The 18,661-nt window shown below is 43.0% G+C and overlaps 1 protein-coding gene across 1 annotated transcript in view; it reads left to right on the top strand.

Annotated features, from left to right (window-relative positions):
- Positions 1 to 18,661, top strand: part of LOC144799680 (excitatory amino acid transporter 5-like) — a 258,239-nt gene that overhangs the window by 175,046 nt on the left and 64,532 nt on the right. Inside the window, exons 4-6 of the mRNA XM_078671162.1 lie at positions 4,661 to 4,703; positions 11,373 to 11,592; positions 15,432 to 15,531. Of these exons, the coding sequence (XP_078527288.1) occupies positions 4,661 to 4,703; positions 11,373 to 11,592; positions 15,432 to 15,531 (363 nt within the window). The remainder of the gene's footprint in view (positions 1 to 4,660; positions 4,704 to 11,372; positions 11,593 to 15,431; positions 15,532 to 18,661) is intronic.

Here is an 18,661-nt window from a genome sequence, read left to right as displayed (position 1 = left end):
TCTAGAGAACGAATCATGTACAGCAGAAAAATACGTGTATTCCCTCCCCGCGCCATGCATGTATCGCCACGTGTCCGTCCAGTCCAGTCCCGTCGCTAGTGCATGCAATTTAGTGGAAGAACCTCCCACATCCCCCCTCCCAGCAGCCGCCCCACTACGCCACCTATCCTTACTCAGATCCATCACTTCGTTCCAATCCCCGCCCACTACAGAGAGGGTATCAGGCATGTCACCCCAGATGGACATGAGCTTCTCAACTAGGGGCCACTGTAAAGGAGGTGGGGCGTAGACACTACCCAGGGTCACCATGTCACCCCCTATTCTACCCTGCACAAAGACATATCTACCCTGTGTGTCAGTCCAGACCCGCCCATGTATGTAGGAAACCCTGCGATGAATCAGGATGGCCACCCCCCTCGAGCCCCTAGTGAAGCCCGAATGGTATACCTGTGTGTACCCGAACCGTTGAAGGCACAGTATCTTTGTTCCCAACAAATGTGTCTCCTGTATGAGCAGAACATCCGCCCGACCCTCTTAGCATGCTGGAGAACAGCTCCCCTCTTCACCTTGTCTAGCAACCCACGCACATTCCAGCTCACTATACGCAAGAAACCAAGGCCTACCCGTCCCTCTCTACCCAGCGCAGACATAAGACCAAAACATTACATAAATGACAATCCTCCTGTTGTCCCAGCATATACCGTATGCATCCAACAAACAACAACATAGCTAGCGCACGCAACCCCCTCAACCCAATCCCCAACCCCCAACCCCTTTGCCCCTCACCCCCCACCCTGCGCCTCCCAAACATGGAAGCACCTATCGCGGCCAGGCAATGGCTCGGACCCCAACGGGGGACCCTGAACCGCCCCTTCCTCATGGATCCCCGAGTGGCATCCCATAGAAACAGGACCCACACTCCCCCAACCCCCCTTCAACTAGGGCAGGCAACCAGCCCATGATACCTGAGCATCCACAGTGTCCATCAGCAATGTCCCGGGTGAAAGTTCGAGCTTTCAAGTCCCCTCTTGCCGCTGTCGATCCGGCGCCGGACTCCCCTGGCGCCGCTATGAGCCCGAACCGAAGCCCCGGCCGGAGTGCGATTTCCTGCGGTGGCGCTGCTGACTCCTGAGGCCCTCCCGACCCACTCCACTCGTTGATGAGTCTGATTCTCCCCCTGGGGCCGTGGTGACGCGGAGTTTCACTGTTTCATCGGTCCACTGGAAGACCTCTTCGGGGGAATCGAAGAACAGCGTGCGGGACTGGAAGACGACACGCAGCCGCGCCGGGTACAGCAAGGCATACTGGATATGGAGACCACGAAGACGGGCCTTGGCAGCGAGGAAGGATTGACGCTGCTGCTGCACCAGGCGCGTGTAGTCGGGAAAAATGAGGATGGTGGCGTTCTCGTGCATGAGAGGTTCCTTCGCCCTTGCCTGCCTCAAGATGGTGTCCCGGTCTGCATAGTTCAGGAATCTAGCTATAATGGGCCGTGGGCGCTCTCCGGCAGGGGGCTTCTGCATAAGAGCCCGGTGGGCCCGCTCCACCACAAAGCAGCGGGACAGAGCATCCGAGGGAAGCCAGCTTTCTAGCCACTGTGCCAAAAAGCGTTCCGCATTATTGCCCTCGCGTCCCGCCGGAAATCCCACAAAGCGCAGGTTGTTCCTCCGAGCGCGCCCCTCCACGTCTTCAACCCTCATAGCGAGGCCCCTCTGCGTCTTCTCCATGGCGGCCACCTTCTTCTTAAGCACGGACAGGTCATCTTCAACTTCGGAAATTCGCGTCTCCACACCCGTGATCCTCTCCACCGCGTTCCTCAGATCTTGCCGGATCAGCATCACATCGGAGCCGACGGCCCCAATCTTGGCATCAAGTGGGTCTCTCGATTGCGTGATGGCCGCCAGCAGCGCAGCGTTGTCCGGCGCAGAGGTCTGCGACCCCCCACTGCCGCCCGCCGCCTGGCCCACCTCCGTAAATTTGTCCAGGGTCCCCTGCTTGGTAGGGCCACCCCGAGTCATCGTGGCCGTAGAGAAGACGGTATGCACCTGGACTCCACACACCGACACCAACAATCGCTGGTCAACCAGGGGGCAGGCGAGCCAACAGGGTAGGCCTCAGACTAGGACTTCTCCCCCTCAGCAGATGACTCACTCACGTGGCTGCAGCCAGCTGCCCCTCGACCGCCTCAGCGGCGCAGCCAATCGTCCACCGCGCCAGGATAATGGCCGCCGACCTCACCCGCAGCACCTCGACGCTGTCCGCACCCCACCGGCACTACCTCCAAGATGATAGCAAAGGGGGCACACAGCCGCACCGCAGAGGACCAGCAGCGCCGCTCCACATGCTCATCCAGGCCGATGGGCACACCGCCCGGGTCAGAGCCAGTAGCTCAGGGCCTCAAAATGGCCGTCGTCCCTCAGGGCCGGCCAGCGGCCCGCGCCGGTATTATCGTGGCGCCTCCCGGCTCACACACAGTCTCGCCGCCACTGTCACCTTCCAGGGGGGGGCTCCGCTGCCAGTCTCGCAACCCCGCAGCCTCGTCTCCCTCCGGGCCGGGATTGTATAGATGGCGCGCCCCACCCGTGTTGGCCGCCGGGTCCCACCCGCAGGACCGGGGTCCGCAGCGCCGGCCAGGCCAACAAAGCGAGGTCCCGGCTCCGGAGTTGCGGGAGCGCGCAGGCCGCTCGTTCTTTCCTGCGGCGCTCGGCAACGCGCCGGGAGCCCCCGCCGGTCTCCGGGGACAGCAAGCTGCAGCGGCAGGTCTCAGCACCCTGGGCAGCGATCCAAAGGTGCTCAGGGCAGGATATGGCACAGGATAAATATCGGGCTGGCCGGAGCGAGCTCAACACACAGCCGCTATCGCTGCCGGCCAAGCCCCCGTTCAACAGGTTTGGCATGAAGGTTGTGATATTGCCCCCTTCCGCTCCTTCTGCAACCCCTAGGAATCTCAAGTTATTTCTCCGCTGTCTATTTCGAAATCTTCCATTTTCTACATTACATCTACGAATTGCGATTCATCGGTATCACTCTGACCTTTCCATGAGGCGATAACCCCCTCCAGTGCAATGACTCGCTCTTCTACACAAGCGATCCTGTGTCCTATTTCAGAGCATGTTTTATTCATTTTCCTTATAGCCCCATGCAGGTTTTTAGTGTTTAAGCAGGCTTTTCGATTGTTACTACAAGACTCTTCTTGAAGTTGCTTTATGGAGCTATAGATGAGCGCCAGCTAGGGCTCCAGCTGACTGTTGCCCCCTTTTTTGCAATGCCCCATGCCCATCAAGTTCATCAAAGTACATCTACTAGGCTGCAGAGTAGTTCCATTTCAGGGTATGTTTGTTCTGGGAGACTTCCTCTGATGCTCTCCCCTTTGAGCTTTCTCTTTGCATTTCCTTTGCGGCTTTGCTTTCCTCATAAAAACAGCTCATTTGGAGCGCTGGTGGAGTTATCGCCTGATCCCCAAGTATGTGGGTCCGTTTTGGACTCAATGCCGTTCGTATCAGAGATTCCTGACTCCTCGATGAGCAAAACAAATTTTTCTACATCATCCATGGAACCCACATTCTCCTCTGTGCCACCGATGTTAGCTTCAGGCGGGCCTGTGTCGTGGTTAGTGGAGATAAACGCCAGAGCTCCAGAACAGACAAAACTCATAATACTCTCAGTGTCAGAGTGAGGCGATTTGGGAGGTTCAGCTCTATCTGTCATAGATGTTTCATAGTCAATATTGGCCTCCCGACACATTTTCCTGATCAGTACCCACACTAACCTGCACACTAGTTGCAGTCTCTGTGGTCTCCACCACTTGGTGCTTGTCAGAGACCTTCAACTCTGGCCTGGACTCAAGACGTTTTTCAGTTCCTTCCATGGACTGTAGAGAGGATAAGCTCTCTGATGTTGGCCCCATACTGGGACCGCAGACTCCATCTTGCACCCCCGCATGCTCCACTGCTGAATCTACTGCATTGAGGAATCGTGGAGCTGATGCTGGGACACCAAAAAAGTTTGCACTCGGGAATTGCGAATGGCTGATTAGACTGTGTTGTCCATGTCATGTTTCTCTGTAGTTAGAACCCGGCCTGGAGGAAACACTGATTGCTACAAACAAAAACTGGACCCCCGGAGCTCCTATGTCTCTACGTGGGGATCTGCTTTTCTGGCAGGAATAGCTCCATATACCTTGGAGTTACTTTGTTTCTCCTGTTTTCCTGACTTACAACAACATATCTCCAAAAGCGATCAGTCTGGGAGGAAGTGGTTTGTTGGGTGCTACACGGTCGCCATCTTGCTTTAGGACACAAAGCAGGTCCGATTGCTTCCAGTATATTGAGGGCTCTAAAACAAATGACCTTGGAGCTTGATATTGTATTGCTGAGTAGGTGAGCTTCTATTTTCCTGACACTGAATATACAGCCAATTTGTACTTACCCAGTTCTCAGTTGCCTCTATGCATATGTTGTTGTGTAGGTTTCTGACTGTGATATTCATAAATATATTCTAAACCTTTTGTGAGGGCTCAGATGCCAGTACTTATGACAGTGACATACTGAGATGAAGGAGGTTGCTTACATCTATGCAGGGGAGTGATAAAGTAATTGTACCAACAAAGTATGAAAATCAAATCAAAAGAAAAGCAATCTTTTTTTCTTAACTATTACAGAAACATGTTTCCTGCTAATCTGATCGAAGCGTCGTTCCAACAGGTACGTTATATTTATACATTTAAAAGTATTTAGAAACTATTATATAAAAAGGGGAACACCAGTAAATCTGAATGAATTAGACCATATCCAGGTTAATTGGGTCTTACTCGAAAAGATGGTGCATACTCCACTTTTAAATAGTTTACAGTTCAGGCGAAAACTTTATTATGTTATGTTAAAATATTTGTAGAGCACTACGTATACCCTGGGGTGTCTTGACGCTGGCTTAACAGAGAGCAGAGGTGAAACAGATAGAAGCATAAGGGTAAAAGCCCAGGTTTTTAGAAGCCTTCTGCAAACCTGTAGAGAAGGTGCCGATCTTACGTGTATGAGCAGGAAATTCCATTGCTTGGTTGCTCCAGCAAGGAAACTACTTCCACCCCATTTAGTTTGCTTGAATCTGAAGGTGGTAGCTTTGTAGCATCCAATTGATATAAGGTTCCTGTGGGGAATATACCAAGAAATGGACTTTATCAGAAAATCTGGTCCTGTGGCATCAGACCCTTGAAAATGAGGCAGAGTGCTTTAAATATGATACAGCTCTTGATCATTAGCCAATGTAGATCTTTGATCGCTTGAGAGACTGGTGGTGTTTGGGGAGGTTGAGAAGTAATCTAGCAGCAGAGTTTTGTAAAACCTGAAGCTTCTTGAGATATTGTGCCTGAAGATTAATGCAAAATCCATTACAATAATCCAATATAGAGAGGATTAAAGATGATATGTTTTTCTGGGATTAATGGGAAGAAAATGTATAATTTTTCTTATGATTCGGAAAGTGTTGTGAGAAGATGACTTTTTTGCTGAAATTAATCTTATCATCGAACATCACCCCAAGGATTTTGGCCTTTGTGGTGGGTTGGGGTAACGTGCCCAAATTCGATGGCCAGCTAGCGGTAGACCAGAAATGGGGATTGTTTTCGAGGAGAATCACTTCAGTTTTATCTGAATTAAGTTTGAGACACCGCTTACTCATACATGAGCAAATTTCTCTAATACAATTAGGGAACTGATGACTAGTAAAATTGGCGTCATTAGAAGTAGATAGAACAATCTGCATGTCATCCATGTATGAGGTGACAGAGAAACCAAAGGATTAAATCGGGGGAGGGATTCTCTTACATTTATAGTAAATATGGGGGGGCTAAGCGATGATCCCTGTGGTACCCCACAAGGCAGAGAGAAGGTGCTGGAGCTGAAATTATCCAGTTTGCCGATGTTTTTTCTGTTCTTTAAAAAGTATTTAAGTAACTCTAAGGCTGTGCTTTTTATGCCTAAGTCCTCCAGGCAGAAGATCAGCGTAGGGCGGTCTATGGTATCAAAGGCCGAAGACCGATCCAGTAGGATCAGAGTGGCCGTTCCTCCTCCATCTAAGATGAATTTTAGTTCATCTGTGGCTTCAATCAGAGCCTTCTCCGTGCTGTCTTCTGATCGGAATACAAATTGTGTTGGATCTAATAGGTCATTCTCTTCCATAAATTGAGTCAGTTGACTATTCATGACTTTTTCAATTATTTTTGCTGGAAAGGAGAGTGTGGAAATAGGTCACAGTTAACATTTCCACCAAAAATCACATACCAGCAGCAGGAGCTATTATTTCTCCTGTTCAGGTTAATATTTTTAAGAGCACAGTCTTCTTTGGGTATCAAGGCGCTGGAACAGCGTTAGTAGCCTAGAACTCACAGAGGCCAAATAATGTCTTCAGTATCTTGGAGTAAATAATTCGTTTCTCATTAGAAGTTTGAAAGAAACAATGATTGGACCAGTAACAAGAGTGAGTGGCCAAACAGCGATTATGAGTTTCTCCCTGAACACTTTTGAGCAATGGGAATTTGGACAGAGAATAGATCTCAGAAGTGGAAAAGCCAATGGTAAATTGAATGGAAATACCTATGGGGAAGATTTACAAGCCCCTTGCACCTATTTTCCGCCGCCGTTGCGACACTTTTGTGATTCAGCGGCGGAGCAAAGCCAGCGCCATGCTGCGGGGTATTTACAACGTGACGCATCTGAGAGATGCGTCATGTTGTAAAGCCCTGCGCCACATGTAGGCGTTCCAGCGCAGGGGGGGGGGGGGCGTTCCGGCGCAGGAACGCCTCCTAAAAGTGGCTGAGTGAAATCTACAAGATTTCACTCAGTCACTTTTAAGGCCATGCTGCGTCAAAACCCAGCGCCTGCTTGAAGCAGGTGTAAGGATTGCCACAGCATTTTCAGGATGGGGCACTCCCGAGCCTTACTGGAGCGGCAATGTGCTTGCGATGCAACTCCAGCAATGCGCTGCCTTTACGGCAGCAGATGGGTCACGCATCTGTCTATTTTTGCCCCATGGTGCGCCGCACATCCATGGAGGCGCAGCCGTGACGCACAATAACTGGCGCTTCCCTGCTGATATGCAGGGATGCACCAGTTATTGTAAATCTTCCCCTATTTCTACAAGTGTTCTTCTGTCCAGCCCCCAGAATTCATTATAGTACAGAAATAATGCACCGGGATGTTTTGCACACTGCAGCATCAGGACTTCAGGGGTGCAGGTTGGGAGTCCCGCAAAACTTGTAATGAGTATTTCTGACTATAAGTGAACTACAAGATAGCTGCCTAAACAGTCTGAACATATATATGTTCACTAGGGAACTACCTTTTCTATTCAAATACCTATCAACCCAGGAGATTTTGGTATTAGCCTGCTACTTTTGGAGCAGTCTCCTGCCTTCCTACCCCTTTAATGGCCTGTCTAGTCGCAGAGAATTGTTATCCGAAAGAGTCGTATAATTTTTGTTAACAACAAGCACCAGTGCAGACTTAAAAAGGCTGTCCGCCACTGAGAGCAGCCAATGAAACCTGCTGGACAGCGTGATAAGCCAATGAGAGACTAGATGGTGGGGCTGAGCATCTGCCAGTGCCTTCCTCTTTCCTGTCTGGAGGAAACTCTGTGGTTGGTCAGTTGTGAACGTGAAGGAAAACAATCTGGTCACTGCATGAATGCTTTTGAATGAGACCAGGGGTACTCTTGCAGAAGACGTTGTCCCGCAGGAGAAGGGAAACCTTTCCCTAGGCAGATACACAGTTCCCAGCCCAGGACAGTAGGAGAAAAAGGCTTTCCTGTTTTCACTTTGCCCTGAACAAAATGTTAGTCCTATAAATTCTGTCACAGAGGACAAGATTCAAAGCAACATATGATTTCTGCAGCATGAATATAAATTTACTTGATATGCAGTTGGTTGACAGAATGTTAAGATTAGATTCATAAATAGATATGTTAGCTTCTCAGGGCATAAATTTACTGCATTCTTCATTTTTTTACCGCATGAACAACTTTTGAAGCTGCTACTGTGAAATAGCAGTCGAACAATAAAAAGTCAGCATATAGCATGGATAACGCTTTGGCCTCATTAAAAGTTAAGGGATAGATTCTGAATGCTGTGCAAACATTTGTGCAGTCTTCAATGCAGTGGAAAACCACAGAACCCGCTATGATGTTGCACGCTTCAATTCTCCATCTAAATTGGGGATAGTCTTACACTATATCGCCCGTTGTAGTATTAATGTGTCCATGGAAAAACGTTTCTGTTGATAATTATGTGACTTACTCAATCCTATTATTTGTACAACTGTAACTGCATCTGCTTCAAAAGAGAAACCATGACACTATTTGCAAGACAACAAGGGAAAGCCATCACTTCTTAAGTTCTTAGGTAGCTTTGCACCCTTTTACTAATAATAGCCCTACTATTATTTGACCATCTCCGGCAAATTGTTAAAAAGTACTCTGTTATATACTTTAATGATTACCTAAAAGTTGTTAGTTACCCATGGTTTGCGTTTAGTGAAGTTGCAAGTGGTGAGTAGGAATTTTGGTTTTCAGACTCAGGGTAGTCTGTATCTGGCTTTTATTGACTTGAAGACAGCTTTTGATTTAATCCCCAGATCTAAGCTATGGCAAGTATTGAATGACATGGGAATTCCTTCTCCTATCCTGAACCTAGTCATCTGATTCCACAAAATAATTTTGCTCGGATAAGATGGGGAATACAGGGGCAGCTTTCCGACCGCATTCCTGTTAGTAGGGGTGTTCCCCAAGGATGCGTCCTGGCGCCCACCCTGTTTTCACTATACATGAATGAAGTCGTAAGCTTTTTATCTCAAGAGACGGCTGGCGCCCCTACTTTAGGTGGAGAAAAGGTAGTGACCCTCTTATTTGCAGATGACACCCTATTGGTGTCCAAAACTCCGGCAGGGCTGCAGTCACTATTAGATAGATTTCACCATTTGTGTACTGTTCGGGGTCTTGAAATCACTTCCAAGAAAAAATTAATGGCTTTCAACCCTCACACGTCATACAAGGATAAGCCAACTCTGGCAGGGACACCCCTGGAGAGAGTTAGTACTTTCTATTATCTTGGGGTTAAACTCTCGGAGAGAATGTCTTGGAACCCCCACATAACAAAAATGACATTAAATCACAAACATGTAATGGGGGCACTAGTGAAAGAACATTAGTCTTCTCATACTAGACCAGTTTCCCCGGCTTTACAGGTCTATGACCTTAAAGCTGTTAGTTCTGCCCTGTACGGTTCCGAACTGTGGGGATTCAAAAAGATATTGGAGCTCACTAGATCGAAGCACAAATTTATAAGGAACCTAGTGATGCTGCCCCAAAGTACCCCAATTTACCCACTTATGTTAGATATGGGGCAACGTCCCATTAGCTAAGCTTCGGCCACTGCTATTCTGGACCAGAGTCAAGAGGACCACAGAGTTGTCATCTTATGCCGAAGCTATTGCAGAGGTCATCAGGTTAGATATTTTTAACAAGGTGGGTTGGTTGAGCAACATAAAGAAGCTTGTATTTGGCCAAGAGCTAAAAGAAGCCTAGGAAAAAGACGACTCGCCCCTGCTTTGGAAAGCTGTATTAAAGAAGCACTATTGGGAATGGGTCGCACAGGTAGACATTGGTAGGGTCTACCTAACTAACTTTAGAATTCTTACTCCACAAACAGGCCAGATTTCTCAAACCGTATTTTGATCTAAGACAAGTAACCCAAGATAGAAAGTTCTATGCCCAATTCAGACTTGGCACGCTTCCAGTTAATGAGGTAAAAGCCAGATGGCATACTTAAGACCCGTGCCTCAGTAAATGTCCAGGATGTGAGGCTCCTGTAGAGTCCATAGCCCTGTGCTGTTTGCTTGCCCTGCTTACGCAGGTCCAAGACGGAAATGGATGATGCCCATCTACCAGCAACTGGGCACAATGAACTTTTGGGAAGCTCTTTGCATCTTAAAATCAGACACAAGAGCTGTATTTGGTTGTGTAGCTGCTAAGTTCCTTGGCCACATGTGGGGTATCAGGAGAAAGAGGCAGGGAGGTCACTCAACATGTAGCAGAGTGGCTAATAGTATCTAATTGGTCTATCCCTCGAGGCATTATATAGGCATTACAAGCTGGTGACCAACAACCAAGGAGGCTTTAACTGTATAACTACTATTAATGTGATTTTGGGCTGTCCTAACATTGTGTATATTTATATATATTTTTTGTATTCTTATCTTTTTAATTCTAGTGTTGTTCTGATGGACATTACTTACATTTTTATGATATTGTACTTTTACGAATGTGTTCTTAAAATGAATGATTTTATCGAGCTGCTGTATGTGACACTTTTGAAGGCATTTTCGCCTAAATAAAGTAATCTATTGATTGGTTTTCAGATAATATACATATACATTTATCCAATGTCTAAGTTTATTTTTCAAGGTTTCATTTAATTAATATTTGGAAAATGTTGCCTATGAAATGTTTTTGGGTATATCTGAGCACAGTATACAATACTCTTTTAATAATTATAAAACTATACAACTGAAAAATGTAGTTCTGATCACAAAACCACACATTTATTATGTAGAATAAATGCAAATGACAAAATAGAACTCAGAAAGTCAATGGTAGTACCTCTTGTTTGATGAAAAAATATTTGAATAGCATAAGTGATGTATTAGTTTGGCACCAAAAGCACTTTACCTGAGCTGCCTACCTTTGATATTGAAATTCCTTGAAATTCCTCCAGTGCTCCTCCCCACCCTAATGCACAGGTTCATATGTTTACCCTTTCCATGCAAAAGACACACACACCTCTTTTCTCTTCACATTTACATGAAGGTTTGATGTGGCTTGTGTCACATGATTTCCTTTTCTTTGATATTATTGTAAGGTCTAATGACTGCATCTGACCAACACTATCCATCCATGTATCTCGAATTAACTTATGCTCACAACTTGTAAAGCGCTCTGATATCTTGGGTCTAGCTAGCGTTATATAAAACTCTAAATAAATAAATAAATAAATAAGGTCATGCAATGCAGTCTTCTGTAATGTCATGATCATGCTAATTTGCATGTTTCAAACCTGAAAAATCCTCACACTTTTTGGTAACAGAATATTAACATGTATGAATCAAGATAATCTATCATTGTATAAAAAGACCATACTTGATGCTGGCAAAATATTTCAATCCTGATTACAAACCTTGTGGTTAACTATGAATTTAGCTAACCACTACTCTCTCACCTAATGTGTTGCATTTCACTGGTTCAAAATTCACATGTTTTTTGTGTTCCCAAATAAAAATGTATTTAATTGGAATTTCATTTTTTTCCCATCTTTTGATTTGTTATAGTATCGAACAGTTCTAATTCCTGTGGTGAAGGCTCAAGACACAAAGTACCAGAAGAAGTCCCTAAGTTTTATTTATTTTGCTCCTGACGATTCGAATCCTGAAATTCACCACCCTGTCCTCTTAGAGATTACCCCATCTCCTCAAATAAGCTACAAGACAAAGCCTGGAAGTGCCACCGAAATGAATGTCTTGGGGATTGTCATCTTCTCTGCAACCATAGGTAGGCGAACACTCTTACACTTTTAATGTATAACTGTCCCAACCGACAGGTAAGCAGTACTTCTCAACTTAATGAAAATGCCATTAGGGATAAGTGTAGGCAAATATGTCCCATTTGGAAATCCAATCAATAACCAAAGTGCAGTTGTTAGAGTATCCTTGTCATTTTTGGAATCATGTTTAGAAAAAGGGTGCCCTTGGGGTAAGACAAACAGGTAAGGGCACATTGTTCTACACCAACGGACATGATAGATGATACTTGGAAGATTTACGTTGTTTAAAGTCTGGTTCAATATCTCTTTTAAATGCCTGCGTGGCAAAGATTAATGGACACTTACCAGAGAGGTTTGACATTTGGAAAAAGACCCCTTTTAGGGTTAACTTCTTAGAAATATTTACAAGTCAATGAGATTGAAAAACAAAACCTTCTTTTTTATTGGAAGTTTTACATAAGACACTTGCAGTTAGGATGCTGCTTTAAATGGAATAAAAGGTAGGAAGAAAGTGGGAACAAGCGATTAGTTGTGGGAAGTACTTGGAGGTGATCATCTTAGACTTCTACCACACCAAACAACAGTGGAAACAAGTTTTGTAGCATGATCAATATGCACTTACTCCCAGAAATCTTATAGATAAAGATTTTGACAAATTCTTGCCAGGTTCATCAATAACCTCAAGCTTTCGAGTGAGTTTGTGATACTGTTCCTATGGGACTTTAGCTCAATTAACATACAGCAGATTTATTTAATGAAAAACAACTAGAGGCACCGTGGATTTATGGAATGGACACAACATTGCTTCGTTCACAGTAATGCACCGATTAACAACGGCATTCCTTTCAATGCACCCAACATTTTAAAGTCTCTAGTGTAAGTCATAAAGAAAAATGAGTGTTTAAAATAGATCTCATTTCTTTCAGTACAAATTTTTAGAATTTTTACATAATTTGTTAAGTCACTTTTATTTGACTTATTGTTCTTAATGTTGGGAAACAACTTCCTTGTTGTCCAATTCGTTAGCAATGTGTTAATAAATTGGCGTTGTTATGTAATTCTCATTATATTTCTGGCTTTTTGTAATTGATGTCATGTGTTTGGCTCATTTAAGTATATGTAACTTGGAAACTTTTCACAAGGCTTCCTCGTGAACTCTGTGGCAATTTGGAGTTTCAATAATAAAAGCCAGACTTTGCAAAAAGGGAGGCAACAGAGGAACCAAGAATTAACTCAAATGTAGTGACTCACGTAACCTAGCAGTCTATGCAGTTTTGAATTAGCTGAACATCTGAATACTTGAATATATTTTATTTACTTATTTAGTGCTGAAAAAAACATCTTTTGTGTGGTAATCCCCCAGATTTTTGTCTTTTGTTGGCCCTTGCCAACCAGTCGGCTGTGCTCTCCTTTTTAAACATGGTAACATTGGTATACACCTGATTGGCTCATTTAATTTGAGTATAGATGCCTAGTGTATGGTAACACATGTTCCCAGAGCCTACACATTAAATGTTGCTAGTGGGGTGCAGCACTCATTGTACCATCCACTACAGTAGCACTGGAAAACCTGTCTCCAGGCGTGCCACTGCAGCCTGGGTGTGTAGTTGTAAACTGCAATTTCGACCTGGTAAAAGTAAACCTTTTGCCAATCCTAAACCTTCCTTTTTAATCCTTATAAGTTACTCCTAAGGTAGGCCTTAAAAGCCAATAGGGCAGTGTGCATGCTATTCAAAAATGAGGACATGTATACTTAATGTTTTACATTTCCTGGCAACGAAAAACCTCGTTTTTCACTATGCCAAGGCTGAGTTCCCAAAGGTTAATACTGGTTTACATTATTATCTTTAATAAATGCTAAATTCAGTTTGGAAATAGATGGTAAAATGGTTCAAGGACTCATTTTCAGATTAATTTATGATCCAATTTAAAGAATAAATCAGATTTTTTCTTACTATTTTGGAAATTACACTTTTACAAAGTTGTCATTTTCCTGCCTAAAACTAAAAGGCTTTCCTGCCAGTGTCTAGCTGTCACTTGGCCCCTGATGGCTCCTCTGTGGTGAGATATTTATTGTTCACTGACAGTGGAGAAAGGGCTCTGGGTGTGTGTTTAGGTGAATCTTCCTGTAACAGGATTGCCTGGTGTTCTGCCCAGCCCCCTCCTGAGCTACGAAGGTGGCAGATGAAACTACCACCTAGACCTGCTTCTATTTCTGATCGATGTTGAGGCAGTGACTTCGGACTTCGCCCGCTCTGAGCTTTCCCGCCTACGCCAAGAACCGCACAGAGACACCGATTTTTAGCAACCTGTCATCTTGCAGCTTGCCCCGCCACTGACTCATATTCGACCACTTTTTCTCCATAAATGTATCTAAGTCAGAAGGTAAACTTTCTACCAAGATGAACCTTGTATAGCCTTAACTTTTACCCTTGACACGGTCTATAGCAAGGAGTTTCTTACAATGGACACATTGAACCTAATCACAAACAGAGTGCTGGTATTTTTATAAGCAATAGTTAGGTTATAGGTATCTGTGAGTTTCAGCTCATGGTCCACACCATAAGTACATTTTTGGATTTTTTACATTTCACCACAGTTTTCCCAGAATGCATAGAAACCTGGAAAGTTTACGTTTGGAGACATGCTCTGTTGTTTGTTCAGTTTTGACATGTGAAACTTACATGCACTTTTGTGTAAAAAAAAAACAGCTGCACTTTCTAATTTTTGTAAAAAAATAAGCATTTTAAAACCATTTCTCCTACTGCCCAACCACATGTTAGGGGTCTGCTCTTCATTGTACCTCAGTGGAATGGAATGTACTCATACTCTTGCCTTGACACACTTTAATCACATTATTCTAGAAATGGGGGGAGAATAAGGTTACAGAATAGGTTAAAGAATATCCACAGTGTGGAGGATTGTTTGGTAATAAACTCACTTTGCAATCTACTCTCTCAAACGCAACCCCTCAACCCCGAATTAGAAAAGTGGTGTATATCAGACTATTTGCAGATGTACATCTATCTTACATGGTCATTATAACCTGACACTGAAGTCATCATTATGAGTTGAGCTGAGTGGATTTACTGCATGTTTTTTGTGTTAAGTCTGCCTCATACAGTCATAATACTGTGCTAAAATCATAGCTGGATGTATTAGTTCTGAATTTACTGCACTTGGATTTGCCTGGTGCCATTTTACCGCACCTGCTGCTTTAAAATTGTACCTGGAAAGTAAATCTGCAAAAATAAAAATCTTATTAAAATTTGCTATTGGATCCAGAAGAGGTGAGGAATTAGCACTAGAAATGCCACCTACTCCGAGCAAGTAGTATTTGTTTTTTAATGAATAGCATATAGGATTAGAATATTCCATTAACATGTGTACAAATACTTAAAGATGACACAAAATGTATTTTAAATTAACTTTGTCAGACAAAAACATTTTCAAAATATCTCAATTAGTATTTCCTCTAATATTAAACGAATACCACCCTTTATATGTAAAATGTTTAAATATATAAATGTAAATATTAAATAAAATCTAGGACTTTAAAAAATATAAGGTACATTTGACCATTTTATTATGTTACAAGGCATGTGAAGTAGCTGTCTGGTAAAATTGCTGCAGGTCTCATACCTTTACAGTGTCCACGTTTTGTCATGCAAAAACCGTTTCTCACTGGGTCTCTGTTCCACTCACTTGCCAAAGCTAGGACCATTTAGAGACTTGTCACCTCTGTATTGGGATCTAAATGAAAACTGGTTGTTTGCAACAAAGTGTAAACTGCATGCACAACAATCCATTTTTATTTTCTGAAAATGTACACCACCTTTGTTTTCAGGTCTGCTTCTTGGAAAAATGGGTGACAGAGGATTACCTTTGGTAAACGTGTGTCAATGTCTCAATGAAGCTGTAATGAAAATTGTTTCAGTGGCCGTCTGGTAAGCACATTGATTGATCTATGCATTATTTCAATCCAGATTATGCACTATAATGAAAATTCTTCAGATGTTATATTGGTAGTCTAGGCTTAGCTCCTGATGAGCAATTGGAATTTGAGTACCCCCTCAACAAAATAATTCTTACTGTTTACCCTGAGAGAAAGTGATCTACCAAAGGTCCATCTACCATAGGGCCGCTGTCTTCAAACACCTACAGGTCAGCCATTTTAGGGTGGGCTTGTCAACATTTCAACAAGGCATGGTGGTCCCAGGTAAGAAACAATGTAAAATTTCACATATGGTCATGGGTTAAACTGCTGTGCGCAGCTAGTTTGTTTTTCATTTTCCTAAAATAAACTTCTTACTTAGGGAGTTGTGTCACAAAACAAAAAGTGCAGGGCATGTTGTCGGAAATGGTGGTCTGCCCAGCACTATATTGTGGGGGTTCACACCACCTCAGCAGCACAACAGCCCACCTAGCTAGTGATTAATAATGGCCTGAGCACCCACATTTCAGTGGACTAATTTTATATTTTACAAGGAAAGCATAATACATTTATAGGGCTTTGAGCAGATTTCTATGGTCTTCATTAGTCTTTCTTTTTGTGCATATTTACCACATCCTCTTTCTGTAAATGGGATCTTCAATAGAGGGCTAAAGTTGGCCATCATGGCCTTTGAAGTCTTACATGAGACTACATTGTGAAAGTACATGCACGGTCATCAAGTGGGGTAAATGATTGTGGGAAAGATGGTGCTACCTTGTCTGGGTTAACTCCTCGAATGTACCATTCCCTCCCCAATTGCAAACGCCTATGCCCTTTTTTTATCTGTTTGATGTTCGCTGTGTCAATATTTCACTTTAAGGTCTCTATTCTGTGAGGGAAAGGGTTACTGGTGCTAAATGTACCAATACCAATATCGTGGTGTACCAACCTTGACCCTGAGGATGCTCTTAAAAATGGGGAGTTATCATAGTGATCATTTTCACTTCATCTGATTACAGTGGTTATTGGCTATTTTTCAGCCTTTCCTTTCACCTAATTTCTTACACAATTTCAGCAGCGTATAGCTACAAAATAACCAGGGGGGGGGGGGAAGGGGGGAATGGGATTACGGTATTTGTTCATCTCTAAATTCTCGATTTTACAGGAAACCATGAGTCTGCCCAAATTGAAAGTAACTCCAAACATGTATGTTATCCTATGTATTTGCTAACTGTTTTGTATGGAAAAATTGTAAGGTATAATGAAGATACCTTATTTGTACTCCAAATAGAAAATGATAATATTAATGCTGGCAGTCAAGAGTTCTAGCAACTATTGGTAAATTATGAGGGTTTTAGACTATAAATTGACTCGATAGTCCCACACTTCTCCTTAGCAAAGGTGCGAAAATTGCAAGTTCTTTCATGGCTAACTATGGCCCAAGTGTGTCATGTGTAGATTCAGGAAGTTTGGATTCTTACCTAGTTTTGAGGCTAGCCAATAACTATGTAAATTATTTTTATTCATTTAATTAATGTGTACATTTATTATATGTGGGTATCCTAAAACAAGCGGTGATCTGTCCCTCATAGTCTCATGATGGGTACCATGCCATCGCTGATCAGAATAACTGTCTTGACCCAGGACATAATCCTCCAAAGAAGACTTATGCTGTCTTCCATGGACAACACCTTTCCTGTGTAAGAGGTTTGAGGGAGTCACCTCCAGGACCATGGCCTGCAGGTAGTGACAGCCGGACGGGGCAAGTAGCAGGAAAATGGAGAATGCTCACTAGTAAAAGGGGAGCTGTGGTGAGAGGAGCAAGGATCGATTATTAGGGCCTAGTGTGGCTTTAAGAAGAAACATACACTAAAAAGTCCAATTCTGGTCACAAACAGCCCTTCCATAGTTACTACAGCCAAAAAGGACATAAACAGTAGTAAATGTACTTCAACTTGGAGCAGAGTAAGTTCCGCGCCAGGAATGGCCAATCACTGGTACGGCAGTAGTTTCACATAGAAAATAATGAGGGTGGGGACTATAAAATAAAATAAAATCCCATAGGAACTAAGGTTAAATTACATTCATTATTTTAACTTTTTTTTAACACATAAATTAATTTGTAGTTAAATAAATATATAGATAGGTAAAACATAAATATGAATGTTGTCTAACAATATGTTAACATTTTTTGAATTAAAAAATTAAGTTCAATTTATTTTTTAAATAATTAAGCAAATTTTTATGAATTGTATACAGAATTATAGGTAATTTTTAACTACATAATAATAAATAAATATATGATGCTTCAGGGTATGTTTTTATATTTTAATCTTATGAAAATCATTTAATTTAATGTAATATATTAAAAATAATTAACTATGTAAGTAAAAATAAGTTTAATAACGTTGAAGCATTTTTTTGTTTGACATTTTCAATACACGTTTTACATGAATTTTAATTCATATTTAACATGAAAATACTGATACTCTCTTTACAGTTTAGTAACAAATAGTATCTTTCACTTGTAAGTTAAGATCCACGCTTGAATACAGGGAGTGGGGACATGTAATTTTTCATCTTTGAGAAACTTTTCACTCGTAAATGGCGAATAGCCAAAAGTAGTAAAGTTACTCAAAAGTGTAAAAGTACGGAGACCAAGCAATATGTTCAATGCCCGGTGGAGCTGCCTAGACAGCTATAAAGGAGATCAGCCCTGGTTCACCCCCTAGGTCGTCACCTACCCACTGTTCTCCCCGTCTCCATGCTGTGACCATGCCGTGTGATTTTTATACCCCCTTACCATTCTAAGCTCCATTTATTTTGTCTTCTACTCTCTTGAAATGTTTTTCTAGTAACTGATGTAACGTGTAACTGAAGTAATTTTTTTATTTCTGTGGAACCTTATGTAAAGCGCTCTGATACCTCCGGGTCTAGCCAGCACTATATAAAGACCTCAAAATGAAAAATATATATATATATGTTTGCTTGATCTCAATCTACATATGTCAATTTTTTTTGTGAATAGGGCCCTATAATCATAGCCAAGACAGAGAGGTCAAGAAATTCCAACATCCCAAAATGGTCTCAGAGCCACCATTGTAACTCAGAACCTAGACAGCTGTAATGTAGCACTCAGTTTG

The sequence above is a fragment of the Lissotriton helveticus genome, chromosome 12 (assembly GCF_964261635.1).
Source record: "Lissotriton helveticus chromosome 12, aLisHel1.1, whole genome shotgun sequence".
NCBI lineage: Eukaryota > Metazoa > Chordata > Amphibia > Caudata > Salamandridae > Lissotriton > Lissotriton helveticus.
Note: the sequence above shows the minus strand (reverse complement) of the source record. Positions and strands in the feature narration are given on the sequence as shown.